Raw genomic sequence first — 23,717 nt, forward strand, 5'->3', positions numbered from 1 at the left:
TTCATTTGGCAAAACAACTTATTGCAAATTTTTAATTCGCAAATGTCGTTTTTGGCATATTATTTTTTACCAAATTATTGTTTGGCAAAGTATGTTTTGCCAAATGTTTCATAATGGCAAAAATATTTCACGATAAACAATTTACAAAATAATTTGATTGGTGCATAGAATGGATTACAAATAAGCTTGTGGTTATTATTTTGTTTAGTGGGTAGTTAATATAAATTTTTTTCTTAATTGATTTTCATATTTCATTCTTTTTATCGAAATTTCCAAATGATTCATTAACAATAAAGGTGATTGTAGCGCTCGGCGGCCGCTGCCGCGGCACGCTTCGCTCGCCTTCGCGCGTTAAGGGTCACTGTTCTAACCTAACCTAACCTACTATTTTCTGCAATACCTACTTTCTGCAACCATACTATTTTCTGCAATCTCTTTGTTTTACATAAAATTCTTGTAAAAACCATGATCATATGCCTATGCTTTGATTTGTGGGTAACGGTGGGTAAGTAGGTACGTGAAGTGAATTTGACCAAACAAATTGTTTGGGATATAATATTTGGCAAAATAAAACATTTGCTATATAAACATTTTCCAAGTAAAATTTGGCCAAATGATAATTTGACCAAATGAATTAGTTGCGAAAAGTACAGTTGCTAAAAGTTCATTTGGGAAATGAAACTTTGGCGATAAGTTGTTTGCGAAGTGAAATTTGGCGAAAAGTAATTTGGCCAAACGGAAGGATACCATAATTTTACCAATTTTTCAGCGTCACAGAACACCAAAATTGACTTCTACCGATCTCCATGGGTGGCGGAGACTCGCCAGTGTTACCCGCTGCTGACTATGGTCAAAGACGCCACGAACACCTTGCTTGACCAATGGCCGGACTTCCCTACACTGAAAGACGTGAGCATTCCTTCCTTTTGATATAAAATTATTTATTGAGATAAATAGTGTCTATGTAGTCACGACATTTAATAATAGTTTTGGCCTTCTGGCAATACAAAATGCTTCTTATTATTCTGTTCCTAATAGTGATGATAATATCTTTGAAATCTCAATGTATTTTTTGAAAGAAAACCAAGAGCCCGGCTAACCCCTTCTGATAAGCTAAATATGCTTGTTACGTGTGAGTTCACCACTTTAGACCAGTGGGGTTAGAACTCGCTTTCGGATTTCGATTCGATTGACATCATTCGAATATTGTCGCTTAAATATTCGTAATTAACTTCCAGATAATCGTAATAATAGACCGCATCCTCGGCTTCCCGGTGACAAGTCCCGTGTCCCGGTTTCTTACCGGCTTAGAACTCCTCCGGGACAAGATTGAGGAGTGGAACAAGAATGCCCACAAAGGCAACAATATGGTCGAACAGTCGCTATCGGTCGGACAACAGATCGTGAACTGGAGGAAACTGGAGATGGGGCATTGGAAGGAGTGCCTCAACAATTTGTATCAGAGGTACCCAATACTATTGTCGATTATCAAGTTAAAAACCGTGATATCTTATGTAGTTTGTAATAAGTGCTACTTTGCAAAAAAAAAGTCTGATTACTGATCGTATGTTTTTTATGCATAACAAGCAAGAACATGCCAATATTTGTGGTCTGACTCGGAAAATGTTAAATTAAGGCTGTTTGTTAAATTAAAGTTGCAATTGATACCTAATTTTGTTTCAAGGCTCTTGGGCATCAATTTAAGATGGATCTCGAGACACTGACTCAGTCGTTTGCTTTCTAAACTTTTTTATTTTGCAGTGTATGCGTTTATAAGGACAGTTGTATGCATTACTGTTATTACGATTTACTATTATTTCTCTAGTTTTTTTGTAGGCAAATATTTTTTCTACGTCCCTGACTACTTAGTCCCAACATTTTTTGTAAAGCTGAAATGAAGTCAACGAAAATGTTAATTGAGAACGTAAAGTGTGTGTAAAGTTGTATATTTCATTTTCAGAAAGCAAGCCGAAGCACACAAATACTGGTTCTACCTATTTAACGTCATCCAGTCCCACTTGGAGCAGACAGAAGATACGCATGATGTTTCCTGCGCGCGCATCGTTAACGTGCTTCGGGAGTTTATGGAGCGATCGAGCTTGGCCGAGTTTGATGTCCGTTTGGATATTATTTACTCTTTCCATTGTCAGCTGGTGCATTTGGAGTCACATGACAGGCGAGGTAAGTTTAAGAAGCGGGTGAGAAAGAAAGAAGCGATTTCTCCCGTCAATTTTTCTCCCTTGGAGCAGTCAGAAGCTACGCATGACGTATCGTGCGCGCGCATCGTTAACGTGCTACGGGAGTTCATGGAGCGGTCGAGCTTGGCCGAGTTTGGCCAAGTTTGACGTTTGTTTGGACATCATCTACTTGTTTCATTGATAGCTGGTGGACATTTGGAGTCACATGATAGGCGAGGTAAGTTATAAAAAGCTTTAGGGTGGATTCGACCAAACGAGTAAATATTATTCTCAGAATAAATCGTCAGTTTTGACATATTTCCCATACTGAAACTGTCAATGTGCCAGTACCATGAGTTATTCTCAGATAAAAGACTGGTCGAATCGGGCCTTAGTGAAATACAAATCATCTATTCTATCCATCCTTGAAAAAGAGAGACAGAGTGACAGAGAGAGAAAGATATAGATGAGAGAGTGGGGGAGGGAGATAGATATGAGACAGATATAGTTGCTCAAAAATAATACTAGTTATTTTAGTGATGAATCTTTCCAACAGTTCTTTCATCATTTGATGACTAAGTCACCTAAGTCTACTAAGTCACAGTTGAGTATTATTTCTTTGTTTCAATAATTGCACTATTTCTTAATTCCAGACGAACTCCTAGCTATTCTCTGGAACACCTATAACTACTACGCACAGTTTAGAGCGCAGGTCGCCGCGCATATAAAAGAAAAGCGAGCGCCAATAGAGAAGAAACTGCGGGACTTCGTCAAGATATGCTCCTGGGACCGAGACCTGAGCTACTGGAGCGTGAAGGATACAGTTGACAAAGCGCACAAAGCTTTGCACAAACACACCAAGGAGTTTGAGGTGAATGCTTTTTATTTCCAGCCTTGCATTGTAGTTGTGGTTCTACAAAATATGCTTCTATTTCAGCAGAGAAAACACGTAACGTGTTTTTTACAAAGTAGTCAGTTATTACAACTCACACGATAGAAGAAAAATCCCCATGTTTACGAGTTTGAAGTAATGGAAATATCAAATGTTTTCTCACTAAACTTATTAATTCATTAATTTTTGTATTATGTAGTACATAATATTGGGTTCAACAATGTCTAACATTTTCTTTGACCCTTCTATTCACGCTAAAATTATACTTATATTTCTTTCCCCACCAGAACATCCTCAAAGAGAGCGTGTCCAGTTGCCTAGTGGACAACAGTACGGACAGCGGGGCTGATCACGTGGGAATATGGGACCGCCCCAAACGGATCACCGGGGCCGCCGCGCCCGCAGGCGGGGCTTACATGATCGACCCACAGAACTTTGTGCTGTTGACAAGAAATGTGAAGGTAGGTTTACATCCTAATAAGATATTATTATTAAAATAGTAAGACACGGTTCTTAACGCGACTTTTATTAATGAGTTACATTATGTACTCAAGGCTTTACGTTTCGGCTGCTATGCTGCAGCCGTGGTCACAAGCAGACCCGTGTCTTACTATTTTGGTTGAAATGGAACGCGAAAGTTTAAAATTTTAGATATTATTATTGTGCTTAAAAGAGTATACAGGTTGCCCCAAAAAGTAGTAGTCCCATCCATAACACGAATGTAAACTAAAAAAGTTGAAAATCCTGTATGTAGTAAAAAAAAAATCATAACTCGAAAACTATCAAAAGTCGCGGTGATTCGGCGCCGTAGTGGTACTTTACCTCTGGGTTTCGGCTTGACACTACTTTTTGGGACACCCTGTATATACAGATATCGGTGTTACATGTTGGAATGCGCATGTTTTTCTTTATAAGTTCTTACTTGGTGTTTTTTTTTCTTTAATTTGTTTGGATTGAATTTTTTGATCCACTTTATTTGAGTTACATAATATTTGAACACTGAACACTAAAAGGGCATTGATTGTTGAATATGCTAACAGTAATTAGTATAATATTCAGTCTGCATAAAACTTATAAATTAACAAAATTGCAGACACTTCAATAACAATTAAAAATTAAAGTTCTTTTCTCTAACACTCAACTCCTGATTTAATCTTTCTTCTCTTTTCTTCCATAGCCGTCGGAGAAGGTAAAATTCTTGATTAGATATTAGTGTTCTAACAATCACTTGTCTTACTAAGCTTTGTTGTACTCGTAATGTAGTGTAGTGTTTAAATTGACGACTGTGTTACTCAATTTTAGACGACAGAACATAATATCTAGCTGTACGTTATGAAATTTCATGTATTTGTAATGGGTCGTATTTTGCAACAAAAAAAAAACAAACATAGTCTTATGTGCCAAGACTATTGGGAATGTTATATCGTAATTTTTATCCTAGTGAGTACGAAACAAAGATTATGAATAAGATAGAATAATAATTTAGTAACGTAGTCATCAATTTGTAAGGTGTTGAAGTATTTGTTTGTGTAGTATCTAGTGTATAACAACCCAGGGTTCAGGTCGCATGTATTAAAAATATCATAGGTTCTGGTAGAATGTGATAGTACACTTAACGGCAAATCAAACACTTGCATATGCATTCAAAACTCACTTTTATTTCGTGGGGAATATCAGTGGGTTTACAATAGGCATGTTTGATTTGTTGCTGTGTACACAGATTCGTTCTTTGTTATTTTGTTTTTGTATGTCCTAGACTTAAGTTAAAGTATCAGATGATTCAATTAAAGACATTTTTTAAAGTTAAATTTTTACTGATTACCACACGATACTGTTGTTACATCATCATTTAGGTTTTTGAGATAGTTCAAATATAGTTTAAATAATACTAAAAGATTTTATAGAATCGTAGTCTTTGCATAGTTAGAAAACTTACTTCATTAAATATCATTTTGCTTATCATTCAATTTGATTATAATTTTAATCCTATATTTTATCCCTCAGAAATACCTCGACCAAGCAGAACAGTTAACGGCCTGGATCGCCGAAGGATCGCTGCTGTCCAAAATACCAAGCCTAGTCAACAAAGCGAAGACGCTGTGTAAAGACACCATCACGAACTCGCGGTACCCAGCGTTGGTTCAAGGATTGGACGACTTCGTGACCGCTGTGATCGAAACGAGCACTCATCTTGGCTCTTTGGAGGTAAGTAGCTATACTATAGTATAGGTCGCGCAGTGACTTATGACATTTGACTCCGAAACGTGGCCTCTCACTATAGGCCTCATAAAGAAGTTTAAAGTTGCACAGCGTGCTAATGCTATGGAAAGGTGCTCGGTGTTTCTTTACGAATCAGAAATGAGGAGATCCGTAAACGAACTATTCTCTGACGGATTAGGAAGCTGAAGTGACAATAATGGGCAGGGCGCATAGTACGCAGAACTGACGGCCGATGAGGTAGTAAGACTTTGGAACGGAGGCCACCCACAAAGTGGACCGACGACCTCATAAAAGTAGCAGGTAGGCGTTGCAGGCCGATACCAACCAGGCGATGTGGAAATCGTTGGGGGAGGCCTATGTTCAGCAGTGGCTGAAATGATGATCATGTGTAATGGTATATACCTTAGCCACGCGCCAATTAGAATTGAAAATTTTAGCCCCATAATATAAATAATTTGAAAAAAAATCTTAAATATCTTAAAACTTTAACCCTTGTGTGTTCAATTTAAGGCTGACGCTTCCCTACCAAAAGACAAACAAATGTCCCAAGCCAAGAACATCGTTCAGCAAAAGCGCAAAGCCCTAGCTGATCTCTTCAAGTACCTCATGAAGATGGGCCTGAACTACCGCTCGGGACTGCTCCTGTTGTCTATGACTGAGAACGAGATCTATGACTTCACTATACCGCCGGTGGATGTCGACGCGTTAATGGGCTATTTGAAGAACAGGTGAGTTTGTTAGATGCAAGTTAATATCAGTATTAAGAGGTTAAGAGCGTTTACGTCTAGCGTGGCATGTCAAGTTTAGGTAATTTCGATGCTAGTTTTATTCACACTAAAATAATTATGACTGTGTGCGTGTTCTCACGCTCTATAGTCAAACCAAAATACTTTGATCCACCATCGTAAAAGTGTGCCAGGCTGTCAAGTGACAGCTCAAGGAAACTATAAAATCTTCAAATCTTCCAACACCGACTCCATAATTATAAATAATGGTATACATTAGTCCTAATCAATAATAAATACGTAAATTCTTTATCAAATAGTAAATTATTATCAAAGGTTTTTTACTATTTTGAGAATATTTTATACAGCCTATGTTCAGCAGAAAAAATTTTGAATTTTAATGGTGAGAGATTTTTTCAAATCGGTTCTATTCAAAACAAACTTTTCCTGTTTACTATTCTTTTTTTATCTGGAAAATGCATAACATTTCATACCCACCAGCTGCGGGGGCAGCTAGTGGGTTATGTGGGGTTCTTCCTACCAGAAGGTGGGTAGCCCCTACACCCACTAAAAACCTGACTGTTTCTGCCATGATCCATATGAGTGATATGAGGGAACGCGGGACATCGCCATTGGCTGTTGCCTGTAGCATTCGTCCTTAGCCGCCACCAGACACCTCCATGTCTAGCGACCGAGGCCTGTTAGGAAGGGACAGTTGGAGACCATAAGCTGTACCAGGGTGTCGGCGGCGGATAACCGGAGTGTCGGCTGAGGCCTCTCGCTCCCCCTTTCCACTGCTTTTTTCTGTGAAAGAACACTTTCACAGAAAGTAAGCACACTATACCATAAAATTATTTGTCTCATGATATATTTTATACTAATGTAGATATTGTTTCCGAAAGCGAGCGGGTTCATTCCGTACCTGTACGCTTCATGCGTTCTCTAGCAAAAGCTGAAAATCAGTGTTCTGCCCTTTTGAGGGTAGTGTTTATACTGAGCTCTTTGCTTTTTGCATCGCTGCGGCACACATCACTCTGACGCAGGGAACTATTTGAAACGCTAGTCATCTTTATCTTATGTTGTTTTGTCACTTTTGTTATGTTGCAACTGTTGAAATTATTACTAACCTGTGTAACAAAATACCAGTGGTGTCACCTAGTGTGTTTCTTGACTAACTAACTTTATTTCGATATTGAATTGAATTTCAATAGCAACTATACATAATGTGTGTGTTAAAAGCATTAAAAAAAGTGTGTTACAACAAATAAACAATTTATCTATCTATCTCACGCCTCCTCCCGATTGGTAGGGAGAGGTCATTTCCAACCGCCGCTCGTTCGCTTAGGCTGGGCACTGTTGGAGCGTGTCAGTCTGCTGCGGTGACTCACGTGCCAAGACTGCAGTGTTAACTGACAACCATCTACAGGCTCTCGGTGGAGGAATGGCCCGAAGCACCCATGGCCCGGTAGAACCTGGGTCGCCCTTTGTGTGAGGCGATCATGCCGTCGCACCCACTCCTCTAATACAGGCAGAACTGCCTCTATGGTGCGACGTAAAATTTGGCTGACGGCCAGGCGTACCCTTCAGCACTCTAGGGCCTAGATCCTCAAGCCTCTACCTTTTGGTTTCCACCTCTCATGGTGCACGTACACGTACATTTCCCCTTGGGACCTATGGTCACCTTGCAACTGGCGTCTATTCTCGGTTGTCGACACTAGCTTTGTCGCCACTGAGGATAAATGGCATAAATAATATCGATTGTCGCCAGTGGTGACACATACTTTCCCAGTTGTAGCTACAGGCTTTCTCACAACTCATGACAAATTAGAAAAATACATCCCTATTATGCCTAGTGGGGACGTACACAAATATTGACGCAAATGTCATCGTGCATGACATACGTAAAGTAAAAGTCAAGTAAGACCAGATGAATACAAATATTATTAATTTTATTAATAATTCGTACGCGTGGACCTCGTTTTACTCCTTAGTTCGTAAAATCTGTTGTTTGATATCATGTTGATAGATGGCTTTTTTTTCACGGCTTCCCCCGCATGAATATTTACGTTCAAAAACAGTAGTTTGTCCAGCGCTGTAGATTTTAACCAATGACGATAGATTGCGCTTTTTAGACACGTCTTATTTATTTATTGAAAAGACAATGCCGGAAATTGGCGTCTTTTTTTTTTCGCGCGGCCATCGACCAAACCATGTTTCATGGATACAAAATAGTGTAATAAACCAAACTTATTATGACATGTATACCTCTAAACTCAGTCTGAACTGAGTTACGAGCATTAGAAGTTTGATGATTTACATACTAGATTTGTTTTTTGCGCGCAAGTTTTGTAGGAAATTGCAACAAAATCTCGAGTTTAGAGGTATACATGTCATAGTAAGTTTGGTTTATAACACTATTTTGTAATCAAAAAACAAAGTTTGGTCGATGGCCACGCGAAAAAAAAAAAGACGCCACCTTCCATACAAAATCTGGCATTGCCATTTATTTGTCACATATCGTCATAAATTATAGCCTATAATTATGTTAATCTGGTTTATAAACAATAATACTGTAAAGTTTCAACAAAATCCGTTCAGTAGTTTTTGAGTGAAAGAGTAACAAACATCCAGACATCCAAACTTTCGTATTTATAATATTAGTAGGATTGTTATACGTCGCCACTAATGACAATAATTTTTTTCCCATTTATCCTCAGTAGGGACATAGTCAGTGTCCACAACCGGGAATAGACGGACTGCGGATACTATGCGGTATCTACGAATTACCTCAGCCTGTGCCTCAGTGATATCATGCGTTGCGCTTTTTTGAACAGTAGGATGCTCCACGACTACACAGCACTGTGCCATACTCGAGCCCCATATAGGACCAACGCGCGACGCAAAAGTATAGTCAGCGACTCAGTGCAGCCGGGCCTCCGAGATTAGGCATCAACCGGCTTAGTGCGCCGGCGGTAGTTAAAAGCTTAGGGGTGAGACGATTCAAGTGGCCGTCAAATGACCACTGTCCAACTAACTACAATCCGAGGTACCTACCGCAAAGATTTTCCGACTGTAATATGTTGTGTATGTTCCCCCTACAACTAGGTGGGACCCTGCTGGCAGAGCATTCCTATTAACTATTCTGTAACCACCTATTTATGGCAAATAAATTATTAGTATTATTCCTCTTTATAATATTAGTATAGTAGGTATACATACATAACTTGCTGTTTCAAATTTTCGTCATTCGTTTTCGTTTCAACTTAATTTTATTTTTCATTACGTCTGAAATAGAATTTGTAGTAAAAATAGACTGTAATGAAAAATAACAATAAAATATTTTAATTACCACGTGATCGCAAAATCTACCACCAAGATTTTGCGGATACACTATAAAAGTCCAGCTACCTGTCAAAGATCAACGTACGCGTGACACATGTCAGCAGAGCACCGAGCGACGTGACCTCACTCTGGAACGCCTCGAGGCGGACTGAATTTGAACGATTCGTGCGGGGCGTTTTATAGTACTTTTCAAATACTCATAGAAAAAAAATTACAATGAATTATTTTAAATTTCAAAGTAAATATTTTAGATAAGATATTCTTCTATTATATTAAGCTATTTTTGTGTTGAATAAAGGAAGAATATTGGTGAAAAAATCACTTTGATTTTTGGGTATTTCACGTTCTTTTAATTTGTGATTTCTTATTGTAAAATGCTTAAATCTAAAAATTTTCTCAGATAACTATTTGCCCAAGGATCTATGCTATAGGATATAAATGTTTGTTAAATCATTTTCACAGTATTTTTATAAAAATTTCAGCTTGTAAACTGACGCTAAAGTGGAAATTTACAAAACCTGTGTGGACTTATCTTGATAGAATTCTTAAATGCTAAACTAATCGCAATATTTTCTCAATTAACTATTTAGACGACGAAATTGCCTAACTATTTATGCCTATAACATATTTGTAGTATTACTGGTTAATGATTGTAACGAGTTGAAAAAGTACTGTTTTTGCGCCAAACGGCGTAAACGCTCTTAAGCATTGATTTATGGTGAAGATGAAAATTCTTTGCACAAAATGCATGATAGAATTTAATTTTATTCAATGAATGGTCTTACTCAAGTACAAAGTTATTTTTTCGCTGTATTACTAGAGGTCTAGCCTTAATTCTAGCTTTACTCAGTCAGTGCCTGAGGTATGAGAGCGGCACGGGAAGGGTGGCATTGATATGTATGACGTGACAGAGCAAACAAATCTGAAGTCTCTCTGACGTTTGATGTCTACAAAACACTCCCTTGCCGCTTCCATACCTCAGGCCACAGACTGACATAAGCACTACTTATAATTGTAATAATAATTTAATATACTTTTATTGTAGGCGCTGCGACGCGGCTCTAAGTTTACTTTGGTCTGGCTGCGAGACGTACTTCCAAAAGAACATAGCGCGTCACCGGCTGCTATCCTCAGCACTACAAACGCCACATCAAGACCTGGGACTGCCCAATATTGAGAGGTGTAAAGGATTCACCGCTCAGCTAATGGTGAGTAACGCTTACAAACCTCACAAACTATAGATCTAGAGTCAGTACCTAAGGTATGGGAGCGGCACGGGAGGGTATTTTTGCTGACGTCAAATGTCAGCGAAACTTCAGATTTATATGCTCTATCCCGTCATAACATTATGTCAATGTCACCGCTCCCGTGCCGTCCCTACCTCAGGCTCACTCACATAAGCGCTAGGTCTATAATCCCGTATCCCAACTAGTCCCAACTAATATTATAAATGCGAAAGTAACTCTGTCTGTCTGTCTGTCTGTCTGTCTGTCTGTCTGTCTGTTACGCTTTCCCGCTTAAACCTCGCAACCGATTTTGATGAAATTTGGCATAGAGATAGTTTGAGTCCCGGGAAAGAACATAGGATAGTTTTTATCCCGGTTTTTGAAACAGGGACGCGCGCGATAAAGTTTTTCTGTGACAGACAAAATTCCACGCGGGCGAAGCCGCGGGCGGAAAGCTAGTGATTTATAAAAAATAAAGCACTAAATCCAATATTCACTATTGCAGCATCTAACAATTACACAAAAGAAATCAATATCAAAATACTCGCAATATCTTTACGATTTGCGCACTGTCACGACAAATATAGAGAACATTCTAGAAATTGACGCCACTGATGTCAACATTACAACAATGGAAGAGAAAATAACCATTCTCACTGAATGCTACGCGAACTGTAGCATATTACTTGACCAGTTCAGCGTTCTACTAAAGTCTTGTCCAGAAAAAACATACACGGAAACTGAATTTGATTTGGTACTGTCAGATTCGCCAATCGTACGTTGCTTCAAAAACAGTGACGAATGGAACGAACTGTACAAACAAGTGAAAGCTATCATCGCTACGGTGACAAAAGAAAAAGCCAACCTCCTCAAATTACAACCTGTTCCTAAGAAGTTCGCAAACAATAAAGAAAAATCCATTCCTACTATATCTCAGGCGCACATTGATACTACAAAAGAGGCTAGAAATGCACTGGAACGTATAATAAGCCAGATAGATGATATACTGAAGAAATATAACTTCACATTGAAATATAAATCCGCGTTCAATTTGGCCGAATCGCCTCAGCATCCAATCCTTACGAGCTTGATTGAATTGACTGACTATTTGACAGGAACCATCAATAAGATTGACGATTTAAACCAGCCCAATAAAGTTTCAAACACAGAGGACTTGACTGACAAATTGATTAGTAACACTAAAGATGTAGTCGCGAACTTGCTGTTAATCATCCAATCGGTCTACAAGAAGCATTTGCCTAAAGGCAAGGAAAGCAACGAGCTTCTGAACGAAATAGATGACAGTGAAAAAGAAGTTGAAAGGGAAGATTCTAAGGAATTGCTGGAAGACAACCATTTAAGAGAGCTTCTTCATGAACAAATAATGAATGACGGGAAGCTGTTACAGTTGAGGGTTTTGATTGAGAAATGCAAAGGTTTATTATGTGATTACGTGGAATATGTAGGATCAACGAAAGACGTGGAGAAGGGAAGAGATACGGTCATGAGAATGGTGCCAATATTGGAGCAGGCGGTTCTGTTCGTGCAGTATTTCGTGACTCAGAAAGTGGCAGTACACAGAGTGTCGTGCAAGATGCTGTCTGTCTTGCTGAAAATTTTCTCGGACTTAGCTACCAAAGGGTATGTATTAAAACTTTTTAAACGTAGACCAGTGTAATTATAAATTTTATTTCTCGTACATTTATATCTTAATTATTTGTCATGCGTGTATGTCGCATGCATTTGTATTATTATTCTTTTAAAGACACATTATGTGTGGGAACTGTAAAATAAATAAATCATGAATTCACGTGAAAACCAGCGTCAGCTTCTCCGTGCCAGCCAACTTGTTATAGTAAAATTATCTTATTTGTACATATCTACATAATAGTCATTGTAGCATTCGTTTTTTCCAAAGTAAACTCTGTAATATGTCGCTTACCAACCAAGTAACTATTGCTTAGTAACCGTCCACCACACATTTCTGTATGTATACATGTTTTGTAGATTCTGCAAGCCCTCCGACATGGAGGAGGAAGGCGACGGTGAGGGCGGACCAGGAAAGTTATCAGGAGGCACTGGCCTCGGGGACGGCGAGGGACAGAAGGACGTCTCGGACCGGATTGAGAACCAGGTGAGACTTAACTGCAGTACAAAGCGGTTACATCAAGCGATTATAAAACTTGACTGCTGGATACATGGTCTATATTTCATTGAAGTGAATAGTAATTTAATTGGTGGCTCGATTCGAGTCGATACATTTGTGCCTTATCCTAGAGTCCATATCTTATTTACTGTCAACGCCATTAAGGTTGATTCTACTGGACAATTCTATTATGCGTTACATCTCATTCTCAACTTAAGGTCTAAAAATAATGCATAATATAATTTAACTTTGTATGTTTCATAAACTTCATCTAAATATTGGTTAACATTGATTTGTTTCCTATATTAAACTTCTGTGTATTAATGTTTGTTTATGACTGTATTTTTAATATATCCTTTATAGGACCAATTAGAAGATGCTCATCGCCCTGGCGAAGAAAAGAAAGACGAAGAAAAAGATTGCAAAGAAGAAGAGAAAGGTGTCAACATGACTGACGATTTCGATTCGCATCTTCAAGACGTTGAAAAGAAAGGTATAGTTCCAAAATATGAACTGTCCTATACATGACATTGACAGTGGGGTGCCACCATCAATACCGGATCTCTGGTTCCGATTTTTGCCATGTTGGAAACCATATAGTTGAACGATGGTAGCGCCCCCCTGTCATCGAGTTTGGTTGGACAGTTCAGCGTGGGTCATCTATAAAGACCAATGAATTTTAGCGTAGATGTCACAAATTATGCTTTCCTTAGTTTAATTAGGGAGATGCTCAAAATTTTTTTTTCTTTTTGTAGAAGGTGAAGACTCGAATGATGAAGATGATGACGAAGACGACCCTGACAAGCAAATGGGTGAAACTGACAATGCAGCTGAAAAGTAAGTGCAAAATACTTGTTTTAACATAATATTAACTTTAAAGTATAGTTCTTGCAACTCACGAAGGCGAGTGAGCTTTACTGGTGTAATAATTGCACATAACGACAGTATAATCAAAATTTTATATCAAAACTTTTTAAAAACGAACAGTAGCGATTGGTTATTTTTGACATGACATTGACAGATATGTCAAAATCCACCAATCATGCAGCATTTGGACCTCCCGTCTTTGTATTGCCATCTGGCGGATTTTTCAATCGCGAAAATCATTGCAACAACTTTAATGTAAGTAATAAAAAAAAAATCTAAAATTCAGGTTAGACCAGCAAATATGGGGCGACGAGGAAGACCTTGAGGACGACCAAAGCAAGAAAGAGTCAGAGGAGAAAGGCACCGGCGAGAGCACGGGTGAGAAAGAGATGGGTGCTAAGGACGAGGAGCAAGGCACCGACGATGGGAAGGAAGGAAAGGATAAAAAGAAAAAGAAGGACATCAATGAAATGGACGAACCGGAGGTCGATGATGACCATGTAAGTAGTTATTTAAAATTGTTTTATTTTCTGTGTTGCATAAAGTCTTTAATGGAGTGTTTTACACACACGTTCTATGTATTTGTTACATAGATTTTGTCGTAATAATTAAATTAAAATCATAATTAAATTACTATATTTTACGCAATCTAAGTAATGTTTCTCTGTTCCAAATCGAAATGAGTTTTTGTTCACTTTAAACTGCACAGTTTCTCAGATTCTATTCTTCTACGTTTTTATGTGAGTTAGGTCATTTTGTTATAGGGCTTCTTTTTCAATCATCGAATAACTTTTATCTGAAGAATAAAATTAGCACATAGACAGTTTCAGTATGGGAAATATTTCAAAATGACAAGTTTATTCCTCAGTTAAAAGATATCTGACTATTGAATCAGCGCTAGTAATCAATTGTAATTTGTTTATCAGGTGGATCCATACCACGGCAATCAACAGCAGATGCCTGAACCGGAGGACTTTGAAATGCCCGACAACTTGAATTTGGACGGCGAGGAAGGGGAAGATAAGGTATGGTTTATAATTGGTTTAGATGCGGTTGTACAGTCATATCATAATACTGTGGCATCTTATGTACTTGTGATAGGGGCGAGTTTGCAACAAAAATGTATAGTCTGATGTGTTGTGAGCCCTTTGAGAGCGAGTGTCAAAAGAAGCAGATTAGCTGTGAGGCTCACGATGGTCGTAATCGACAAACTGACACGTCACATTGTTTTATGTTATCGGTTTAATGTTCTCATTATTTATTTGCGCGTTTTCTTGACGTGACTTAAGAATTAACTATTCCAATATTGATCAATATTTTTGTTTTACAGGAAGGTGAAACAGAAACAGAAAATCCGTTCGAAGTGGACGTAACTAAAGACGACATCCCGAAGGATCAGGAGGAATCTACTCAAGATGACAAATCTCAAGACGAGGGCAAAGGGGAGGAGCACGGAACCGAGGTGTCCAGCGACAGCGAGGGTGAAGAAAACGGTGATGGTGATAGCCAAGATAAGGTAAAGGACTTAGCATGAAATATTTGAGATTTTTCCATTAAAATAGATTCTTGATACCACAAGTAAATTATTTCCACTATCAACAGATTCCATGGTGTGGGAGTTATGCGATTTAATAAAAATGTTATGCATAATTGTAATTTTTTACATTACTTGTCGACTTTTATGACCAAATTATTTTTACTTCAATACGACTTCAATTGAAAATAATAAAGTATTAGGTATATGATTGTATTCTTCGATTGCTGGTTCATATCCGGCTCGAAGGACCATGTCCAAGTATCGTAACAACAAATAACAATACAACACTCCACAGTCGCAAGAAAACGAAGATGACACGACGCAAACAGAGGCCGACACAGAAACAACGCAAGATGACGGTCAAGATGGCGGCGATGAAGACACCTCGCAGCCCGAAGACTCCGATATGACGCAGCCCGAGGACTCCGATATGACGGAGCCCGATAGTGCTGAGCAGGACCTGCCCAGGAATCCTGACAAGATGGACGAGGATGAACAGGAAGAGTCGGAACAGAAAAGTCGGGAGGATAATGTAAGTGTATTTAGCTATTTTATTTAACTTGGTTTTATTTAAAGAATATTCATAATAATAGAAATCCCTCGAGCTGAGCTTATTAAATGCTTGCGCGTTCACTACAATAGTCTAGCAGCGATTGGGTTGAAACTACTAACCAGAAAGTCCAGAATTGGCAGTCTAACATCGACACCATTGGGCTATTATCGACTCAAAAATTGACAAAATTTTCTTAGATGTATCATGGCAATTAATGGTCATTGGCTTTGTTCCAGAGTTTCTTTACAGCACTTTCCATTATTTGTCTGAGTCCTTAACAGTCAGTGAAGAACCCATTAGTTTAGGTTCCACGGGGCCATTTCCCGAACTTAGCCTTCCGGTTGAGCCATTATCGTGCACGATAACAGAGCATTTTTTATCTTGGTTAAGATTGAATATCGATGTATCATTACAGAATCCTCAAGCAAACCCGTCCAATGACGACCAGTCGGCAGAAGATAAGGCAGAAAACGCTCAAATGGATCGAGGCACGGATGATAATGTGGAAACTAACGCGGATCAGAAGAAGGATGAAGAGTCTGCGCCTTTTGTAAGTTTTTTTTTTCTTATTGGGAATTAGTAACTTGCTGCGTCTTTATAAGTATTATGTAGAATAGCTGTGTATGTCCGTATCTTCAGAAACGTGGCATTAGGTTTCTGCTGTTTAAACTGTGATCTGTCATTTATATGGGAACGCAGGAAGCCGTAGTGGAGAGTTTAACAACTAGGGGTAGAGTTAAGATAGTAACTCAAACTGTAGTCTAGCTTGCTGGCTACTTCGTTCGCGTAGATTTTAACTTGACAGTGTGCTATCAAATAGTGTTTTTAGAATTATACAACATCTTAGGCTGGGTTGCACCATCTTACTTGAACTTTGACAAAAGTCAAAAATCTGTCAAAACGACGATTTCAAAACGTCAAAAAAAAATCGTTAAAGTTAGGTGGTGCAACTCAGCCTTAGTAGTTTTCGAATCCATATCTAACATTTGGACTCCCCTGGTCTTAAATAATATTCTGAACCCAACTAAACATTATTCAATAGATTCCAGTATAAATCAACAAACATCAGTTATCGTCATCCGTCATTAACTTAATATTTCCTTCTACTTCTAAAGGAACAAGCCCAAGAGCAAGTGGGTGAAGACAAACAGTCCATGGGCCGCTCGGAGCTCGACCAAAGCGACAGGGGACACCGCGGCGAGAAGCAAGCGGCGAGCCGCGCCGACCGCGCGCAGCAGAAGCGGGACAAACACGACAACAAGCCGGGGAAGACTGACCAGGAACGCACGCTGGGTAAATATAACTTGCAGATAACATTAGGCAGATGATATCATAAGGGAACAACTTCAAAAGGAAGTGGGTAAGGATAAATAGTCCATGGGCCGCTCGGAGCTCGACCAAAGCGACAGGGGACACCGCGGCGAGAAGCAAGCGGCGAGCCGCGCCGACCGCGCGCAGCAGAAGCGGGACAAACAAGACAACAAGCCGGGGAAGACTGACCAGGAACGCACGCTGGGTAAATATAACTTGTAGATAACATTAGGCAGATGATATCGTATAGGAACCAGCTCAAAAGGAAGTGGGTGAGAACAAATAGTCCATGGGCCACTCGGAGCTCGACCAAAGCGACAGGGGGACACCGCGGCGAAAAGCAGGCGAGAAATATGAAAATAAGCCGGGGAAGACTGCCAAGGAACGCACGTTGGGTAAATATTATTATAACTAGAAATAATATTGGGCAGATAATATCAGCGCAGCAGAAGCGGGAGAAATACGACAACAAGCCGGGGAAGACTGACCAGGAACGCACGCTGGGTAAATATAACTTTAGATCTTTTCATCCACGAAGATGCGCCCCACCATTCTTCCGCTAATGTTTGAGTGTTATCGGTACACACTAAATCATCAATGAGTGCACACGCACATTACAATAATGACGCTCGGATTGCTCGGATCAAACTCCCCGCACCCTGCGCTTTTTTGACCAAAAATTGGTGGGGCGAGTCTTCGTGGTTGAAACGATCTATACACCGTGTATTCACAAACATTACTATAAGGTCTTACAGTGCGCGTGGACGCTCAGTGTCCCCAAAACCTATTCATAGACGATACTTGAGTGGCGGAGTGACCTTTTCTTTATAGAATACTCTTTTATGAGCTGTTATACGTATTTTTAACATCTTCAAGAAAGGACGCTATTCTCAATTCGTCTGTTTGTTTTTTCTTGACCACTTATTAATCATAAATCTTTATTTGTCAGGTGACGTAAACGAAAAGAAACACAAACAGAAGACGCTCAACGTAGAGCGAGATGAAGAAATGGAGGATGGCGGTGAGGGCCAAGAAGACGACGATAAGGACGCGGACGCGTACCAACACGTCAAACAGGCGAAGAAGGACGATTTACAGGTGAGTGTAGTAGTAAAAGATCTTAGGGAATCGAACAATACTGTATAAAAACAATTTAGATGCGGGTTACTCAAGAGGGCAACTTTAGCCCAAAACAACATTTTTTCAAACAGCCGAAGAAGGACGATTTACAGGTGACGGACGATTGTTAGATAAAGGGCTTTTACAGTTGATTTGATCTTCGTTATCTTTAAAGTGAGCTTCGATTGTTGACCTCTTTAACGAACAAAATAGCCCCCAAACACAACTGACGCGTGCGACGAATACATAGGATTATGCGTACATAGAGAAAATACATACAAATAACGATGTTTTGGTAAGTTTAATAAGTAACTCAATACATATGTCAAAATAATCAATAGGCACTCTGTAACTCCATTTTAGCCGTCGGTGCTTACAAAAGTTAACGTTACCTACTTTTCTTGAACATTATCACTAGAGTCAACTCACATGCTCTATGGTTCACAGGTCATAGATGCGGCGACCAAAGAGCAAGCAGATCAACAACCAACTCTACAGGAAGACGAGGAAACGGAAGAAACGACCGCGGACGATGAAATTCCTATGGATGTAGATGAAGAAGATTTACAGGTATATTTCAGTTTTAGTCGACCGTAAAATAAAAGTAAAACATAAAATTTTACCTGTCATGATCAACATTTCAGCCACAGGACGTCCACTGCTTTACATAGGCCTCCCCTAATGATTTCCACATAGGAACGATTGGTAGGAAGTAGACCTCATAAAGGTAGCAGGAAGGCGCTGGATGCAGACAGGGTGAAGTGGAAATTCTACCTGTAAAATATTCCAAATTTTAATTGTAACTTCACTTTTCAACTTAAACTTTTCTTTTCCCATTTTAATTTAATTACTTCGCATTTTACCACTTTTCGATAGGGTAAGTCCTTTACGCGGTATAACCGGAAAACCGAAAAAACGCCCCTTTCGGGGGCCCCCACCACTTAAGCACAACTTCGTCGAAGTCGAAAACTTAGGAGAGTCTTCATGGGCAACCAATGAAGCCATTAAAGCAAAAAAATCTTTTGTAGGAATTATTTCCGATTTAATCAATTTTTGTGTTTAATTCTACTGGCCTATTTCGATTATTGGAATTTTGGTTCAAAGTCAAGGTTCTGTCAGTCATAAAAGTAAAAGCGGGCAAAAGATAAAATAATAGATCTTTTGAAACTGTTATACTATTTGAAAATCTTTCCCCACAGGTTGAGAAGGGTGAAGAATTGAAGCCCGAGAAAGTGAAAGAAGGTTCGGACAAACAGAAAGAGAAAGAAAAATCGGGGAACAAGAAAGACGGAGCGGAAGAGAATACCGGCGAGACTGGCATCGAGGTAGAGGGCGACACTGTGCTCACTACGCACGTGCCGAGGGCGGCTGACACTAGCTTCCACACTAGGTATGAAATTGTATTTTTTTACCATTGGTATTCGCTTTTGAGGTGACAAAAATAACGACTTGATATAGAATTTTTTACATTTTATGAGATTCAACCATGTTGCACTATACAAATTCACATTTTAAAGATAAAAAAACTTAGCCCAAATCAGTTTACGTCTAAGATGAAAAATTATCACTTCACGGGATTTATTGCAACAATATCTATTTTAACGGTAAATAATATTTACCCTCCCGACGTTTCGGCTCGGTTCGGTCTCGGAAAACTCATCGCGCCGGAGCAGACGACGCCGCATCTCTTCAGTCTGCCCGCGACCATGACTCGTGCAACCGAGCCGAAACGGAGGGTAAATATTATTTACCGTTAAAATAGATATTGTTGCAATAAATCCCGTGAAGTGATAATTTTAAGATGAAAAATCCATACATACATAGTTAACATAGCTTGGGGCTATGAAATCTCAGTCACTCTTAGGCTGAGTTACACCATCTTGCTTTGACTTTAACAAACGTCAAAAATCTTTCAAACTCCATACAAAAAAAGACCGCTTGCCATCAAAGTTACGGTCAAACTTAGGTGGAGCAACTCAGCCTTAGTTTTTTTTGACGCACCGCACATCTTTATTTATCTACTAATACCAAAATATTGCAGCCCAATGTTTGATGAATTGCGGTTTTCAATTTCACAGGCTAGAAGAGTCCTACGAGCGTTCAGAAGATATGACAGTGGAACAGTACATGAGCATTCGGGAATGGCTGACGTCAGGCGCAAGACCTGGGCCTGGCCCAGCGGCGGCCTGGCGCTCGTTGTGGCAAGAGGCGGCGCCGGCAGCGAGAGCTCTTTGTGAGAGGCTGCGGCTGGTGCTGGAACCTACGGGGCGCTCCAGGCGAGCTGGTAAGTGTTCTACCCAAGTACACTGCATCCACGAGAAGAGTCGATCTTTCGGCGGCGGCGAGGGCAGTTTGTGAGAGGCTGCGGTTGGTGCTACCTACGGGACGCTCAAGGAGAGCTGGTAAGTGTCTTACCCTTGTACGTGAACTTTCCTCTAGTCACAGTCCGCTGACTATGGGACGCTTTAGAAGAGTTGGTAAGTGTCCAACCCAAGTACATGAGCATCGCGAGTGGCTGACTATACTGGGCCCGGCCCGGCGGCGGCCTGGCGCTCGCTGTGGCAGGAGGCTGCGCCGGCAGCTAGGGCACTTTGTGAGAGGCTGCGGCTGGTGCTGGAACCCACGGGACGCTCTAGGAGAGCTGGTTAGTATCTTACTAAGTATAATATAAGACAAGCTTTTCAGTACTGTATTAAGGGATTCAGGGCGCGGACGTTAAGGCAGCGCTGTGTAAGGAGTTCTTTAGCAGCAAGGGCACTCTGTGAAAGGTTGCGGCTTGTTCTGGAACCCACGGGACGCTCTACGAGAGCTGGTAAGTGTTCTTAGAACATGAGCATTCGCGAGTAACTTTCCTCTAATCATAGGCCGCTGACTATGACTAGAGGTGATTCCATCTTTCGGCTACGAGAGCGATTTGTGAGAGGTTGCGGCTGGTGCTGGAACCCACGGAACGCTCTAAGAGAGCTGGTAAGTGTTCTTGGTACATGAGCATCGCGAGTGGCTGACTATACTGGGCCCGGCCCGGCGGCGGCCTGGCGCTCGCTGTGGCAGGAGGCTGCGCCGGCGGCTAGGACACTCTGTGAACGGTTGCGGCTGGTGCTAGAACCTACGGGACGCTCAAGGAGAGCTGGTTAGTGTTCTTCCCAACTACATTGCATTCGCGAGAAACTTTCCTCTAGTTATAGTCCGACTATGTCTAGGGGAGAGTCCATCTTTCGGCTGCGCTGACTGTGAGAGCGCTTTGTGAAAGTCTGCGACTGGTGTTGGAATGCACGGGGCGCTCCAGGAGAGCTTGTAAGTGTTCTTAGTACAGAACATCCGCCAGTGGCTTCATAGTCCGCTGACTATGACTATAGGAAAGTCGATCATTCGGCTGCGCCGGCGGCGAGGGCGCTTTGTGAGAGGCTGCGGCTGGTGTTGGAACCTACGGGGCGCTCTAGGAGAGCTGGCAAGTGTCTTACTAAGTATAATATTAGACAACATTTTCAGTACTCTACTAAGGGATTCAGGGCGCGGACGTTAAGGCAGCGCTGCGTAAGGAGTTCTTTAGCAGCGAGGGCACTCTGTGAAAGGTTGCGGCTTGTTCTGGAACCCACGGGACGCTTTACGAGAGCTGGTAAGTGTTCTTAGAACATGAGCATTCGCGAGTAACTTTCCTATAATCATAGGACGCTGACTATGTCTAGAGGAAAGTCGATCTTTCGGCTACGTCGGCAGCTTTTAGAGAGATTGCGGCTGGTGCTGGAAGCTACTGGACGCTTTAGGAGAGCTGATAAGTGTTCTTAGTACATGAGCATCGCGAGTGGCTGACTATACTGGGCCCGGCCCGGCGGCGGCCTGGCGCTCGCTGTGGCAGGAGGCTGCGCCGGCAGCTAGGGCGCTCTGTGAACGGTTGCGGCTGGTGCTAGAACCTACGGGACGCTCTAGGCGAGCTGGTAAGTGTTCTACCCAAGTACATGACTTTCCTTTAGTCGTATTCCGCTGTATATGGGACGCTCTAGAAGAGCTGGTAAGTTTCCAACCCAAGTACATGAGCATCGCGAGTGGCTGACTATACTGGGCCCGGCCCGGCGGCGGCCTGGCGCTCGCTGTGGCAGGAGGCTGCGCCGGCAGCTAGGGCGCTCTGTGAACGGTTGCGGCTGGTGCTAGAACCTACGGGACGCTCTAGGCGAGCTGGTAAGTGTTCTACCCAAGTACATGACTTTCCTTTAGTCGTATTCCGCTGTATATGGGACGCTCTAGAAGAGCTGGTAAGTTTCCAACCCAAGTACATGAGCATCGCGAGTGGCTGACTATACTGGGCCCGGCCCGGCGGCGGCCTGGCGCTCGCTGTGGCAGGAGGCTGCGCCAGCGGCGAGAGCTCTTTGTGAGATGTTGAAATATGAACGCAGCCCTAAATTTGTTTCTTAAGTTGACACTAGGTGTCGCCACCTTTTTCTCTCTCCGAAATACACGCCGCCATTGCTCGTAACGCTCCGTCTTTTATTCATAAATTCCCTATAATTAGTATCAGTTTAGCTCCTAATTAATACTTAAATAACTAGTTTTCATCAGGTTATGGGCCCAGACGCCCGGCTAGCTAGGCTCGGTTAGGGAAAGTTGTAGTTTATCCGCGAAAAGTAATTTGAGGTTATAACCACCACAAATCCGTCTCGGTCGCATATTTTAGGAGTTTTCAGGGATATTTTTTCAGCAAATGCTAATTATACATTAGCCATAAATAATGGCATCGAATGGAAATTTGATTAACATTGAAAAACTCAAAGGCCGTGACAATTATGGCACGTGGAGTTTTGCCGTGAAGACTTACCTAGAACATGATCGAGGATCTCTGGAAATGCGTAGAGCACGATGACGAAACCGCCTTCACTAAGAGCGATGACACAAAAGCCAGGACGAAAATTATACTATTGGTGGATCCTATCAATTACATTCACATCCAAGAGGCAAAAAGTTCCAAAGAGGTATGGAATAACCTTCGCAAGGCTTTTGATGACTCAGGCTTGACACGGAAGGTAGGCTTACTACGAGAGCTAATTACTACAGATCTAGAAGGCTGTGGAAGTGTAGAAAATTATGTGAATAAAATTATTACTTGTGCACACAAGCTTAGAAACATTGGGTTTCATGTTGATGACGAGTGGCTGGGTACGCTCCTCCTCGCAGGGCTGCCAGAATCCTACAAGCCGATGATAATGGCAATGGAAAGCTCAGGTGTGACTATAAGTACAGATTTGGTGAAAACAAAAATTCTTCAGGATGTCAAAAATGAAAATGACTCGGCAGCTTTTTATTCAAATTACCACAGAAATTATGCAAAGGAAACAAGCCTTCAGGCAGAGGCCCTAGGTGTTTTAAATGCAATAAATATGGGCATATTGGTAAATTTTGCCGCACAAATCGAAGCTCGAGTCAAAGTTCTAATTCTAATGAACAGAGTGACAGGTCTGATGGGACCTCAGGATTTGTGGCTGCATTCCCTGCTTCTCCAGCACTGGAAAAGAACTGCTGGTACCTCGACTCAGGTGCTGGAATGCATATGACTAACAATAAAAACTTGATGTATGATTTTGAACCTGCTTCAATCAAGAACATTACTGTT

General features: G+C 41.0%; 1 protein-coding gene across 1 annotated transcript in view; it reads left to right on the top strand.

Moving 5' to 3' along the window:
• LOC135080027 (midasin-like) overlaps positions 1–23,717 on the top strand; it is a 44,288-nt gene that overhangs the window by 14,678 nt on the left and 5,893 nt on the right. The window contains exons 18-39 of the mRNA XM_063974698.1: positions 770–909; positions 1,239–1,465; positions 1,961–2,181; positions 2,831–3,048; positions 3,357–3,530; positions 5,074–5,274; positions 5,800–6,017; positions 10,402–10,564; positions 11,088–12,223; positions 12,590–12,716; positions 13,092–13,221; positions 13,484–13,565; positions 13,882–14,095; positions 14,522–14,620; positions 14,926–15,111; positions 15,428–15,664; positions 16,101–16,235; positions 16,801–16,978; positions 17,946–18,094; positions 18,563–18,685; positions 19,315–19,505; positions 20,194–20,399. Coding sequence (XP_063830768.1) covers positions 770–909; positions 1,239–1,465; positions 1,961–2,181; positions 2,831–3,048; positions 3,357–3,530; positions 5,074–5,274; positions 5,800–6,017; positions 10,402–10,564; positions 11,088–12,223; positions 12,590–12,716; positions 13,092–13,221; positions 13,484–13,565; positions 13,882–14,095; positions 14,522–14,620; positions 14,926–15,111; positions 15,428–15,664; positions 16,101–16,235; positions 16,801–16,978; positions 17,946–18,094; positions 18,563–18,685; positions 19,315–19,505; positions 20,194–20,399 — 4,755 coding nt within the window. The remainder of the gene's footprint in view (positions 1–769; positions 910–1,238; positions 1,466–1,960; positions 2,182–2,830; positions 3,049–3,356; positions 3,531–5,073; positions 5,275–5,799; positions 6,018–10,401; positions 10,565–11,087; positions 12,224–12,589; positions 12,717–13,091; positions 13,222–13,483; positions 13,566–13,881; positions 14,096–14,521; positions 14,621–14,925; positions 15,112–15,427; positions 15,665–16,100; positions 16,236–16,800; positions 16,979–17,945; positions 18,095–18,562; positions 18,686–19,314; positions 19,506–20,193; positions 20,400–23,717) is intronic.

This window comes from Ostrinia nubilalis, chromosome 17 (genome assembly GCF_963855985.1).
Source record: "Ostrinia nubilalis chromosome 17, ilOstNubi1.1, whole genome shotgun sequence".
In the NCBI taxonomy this organism is placed as follows: domain Eukaryota; kingdom Metazoa; phylum Arthropoda; class Insecta; order Lepidoptera; family Crambidae; genus Ostrinia; species Ostrinia nubilalis.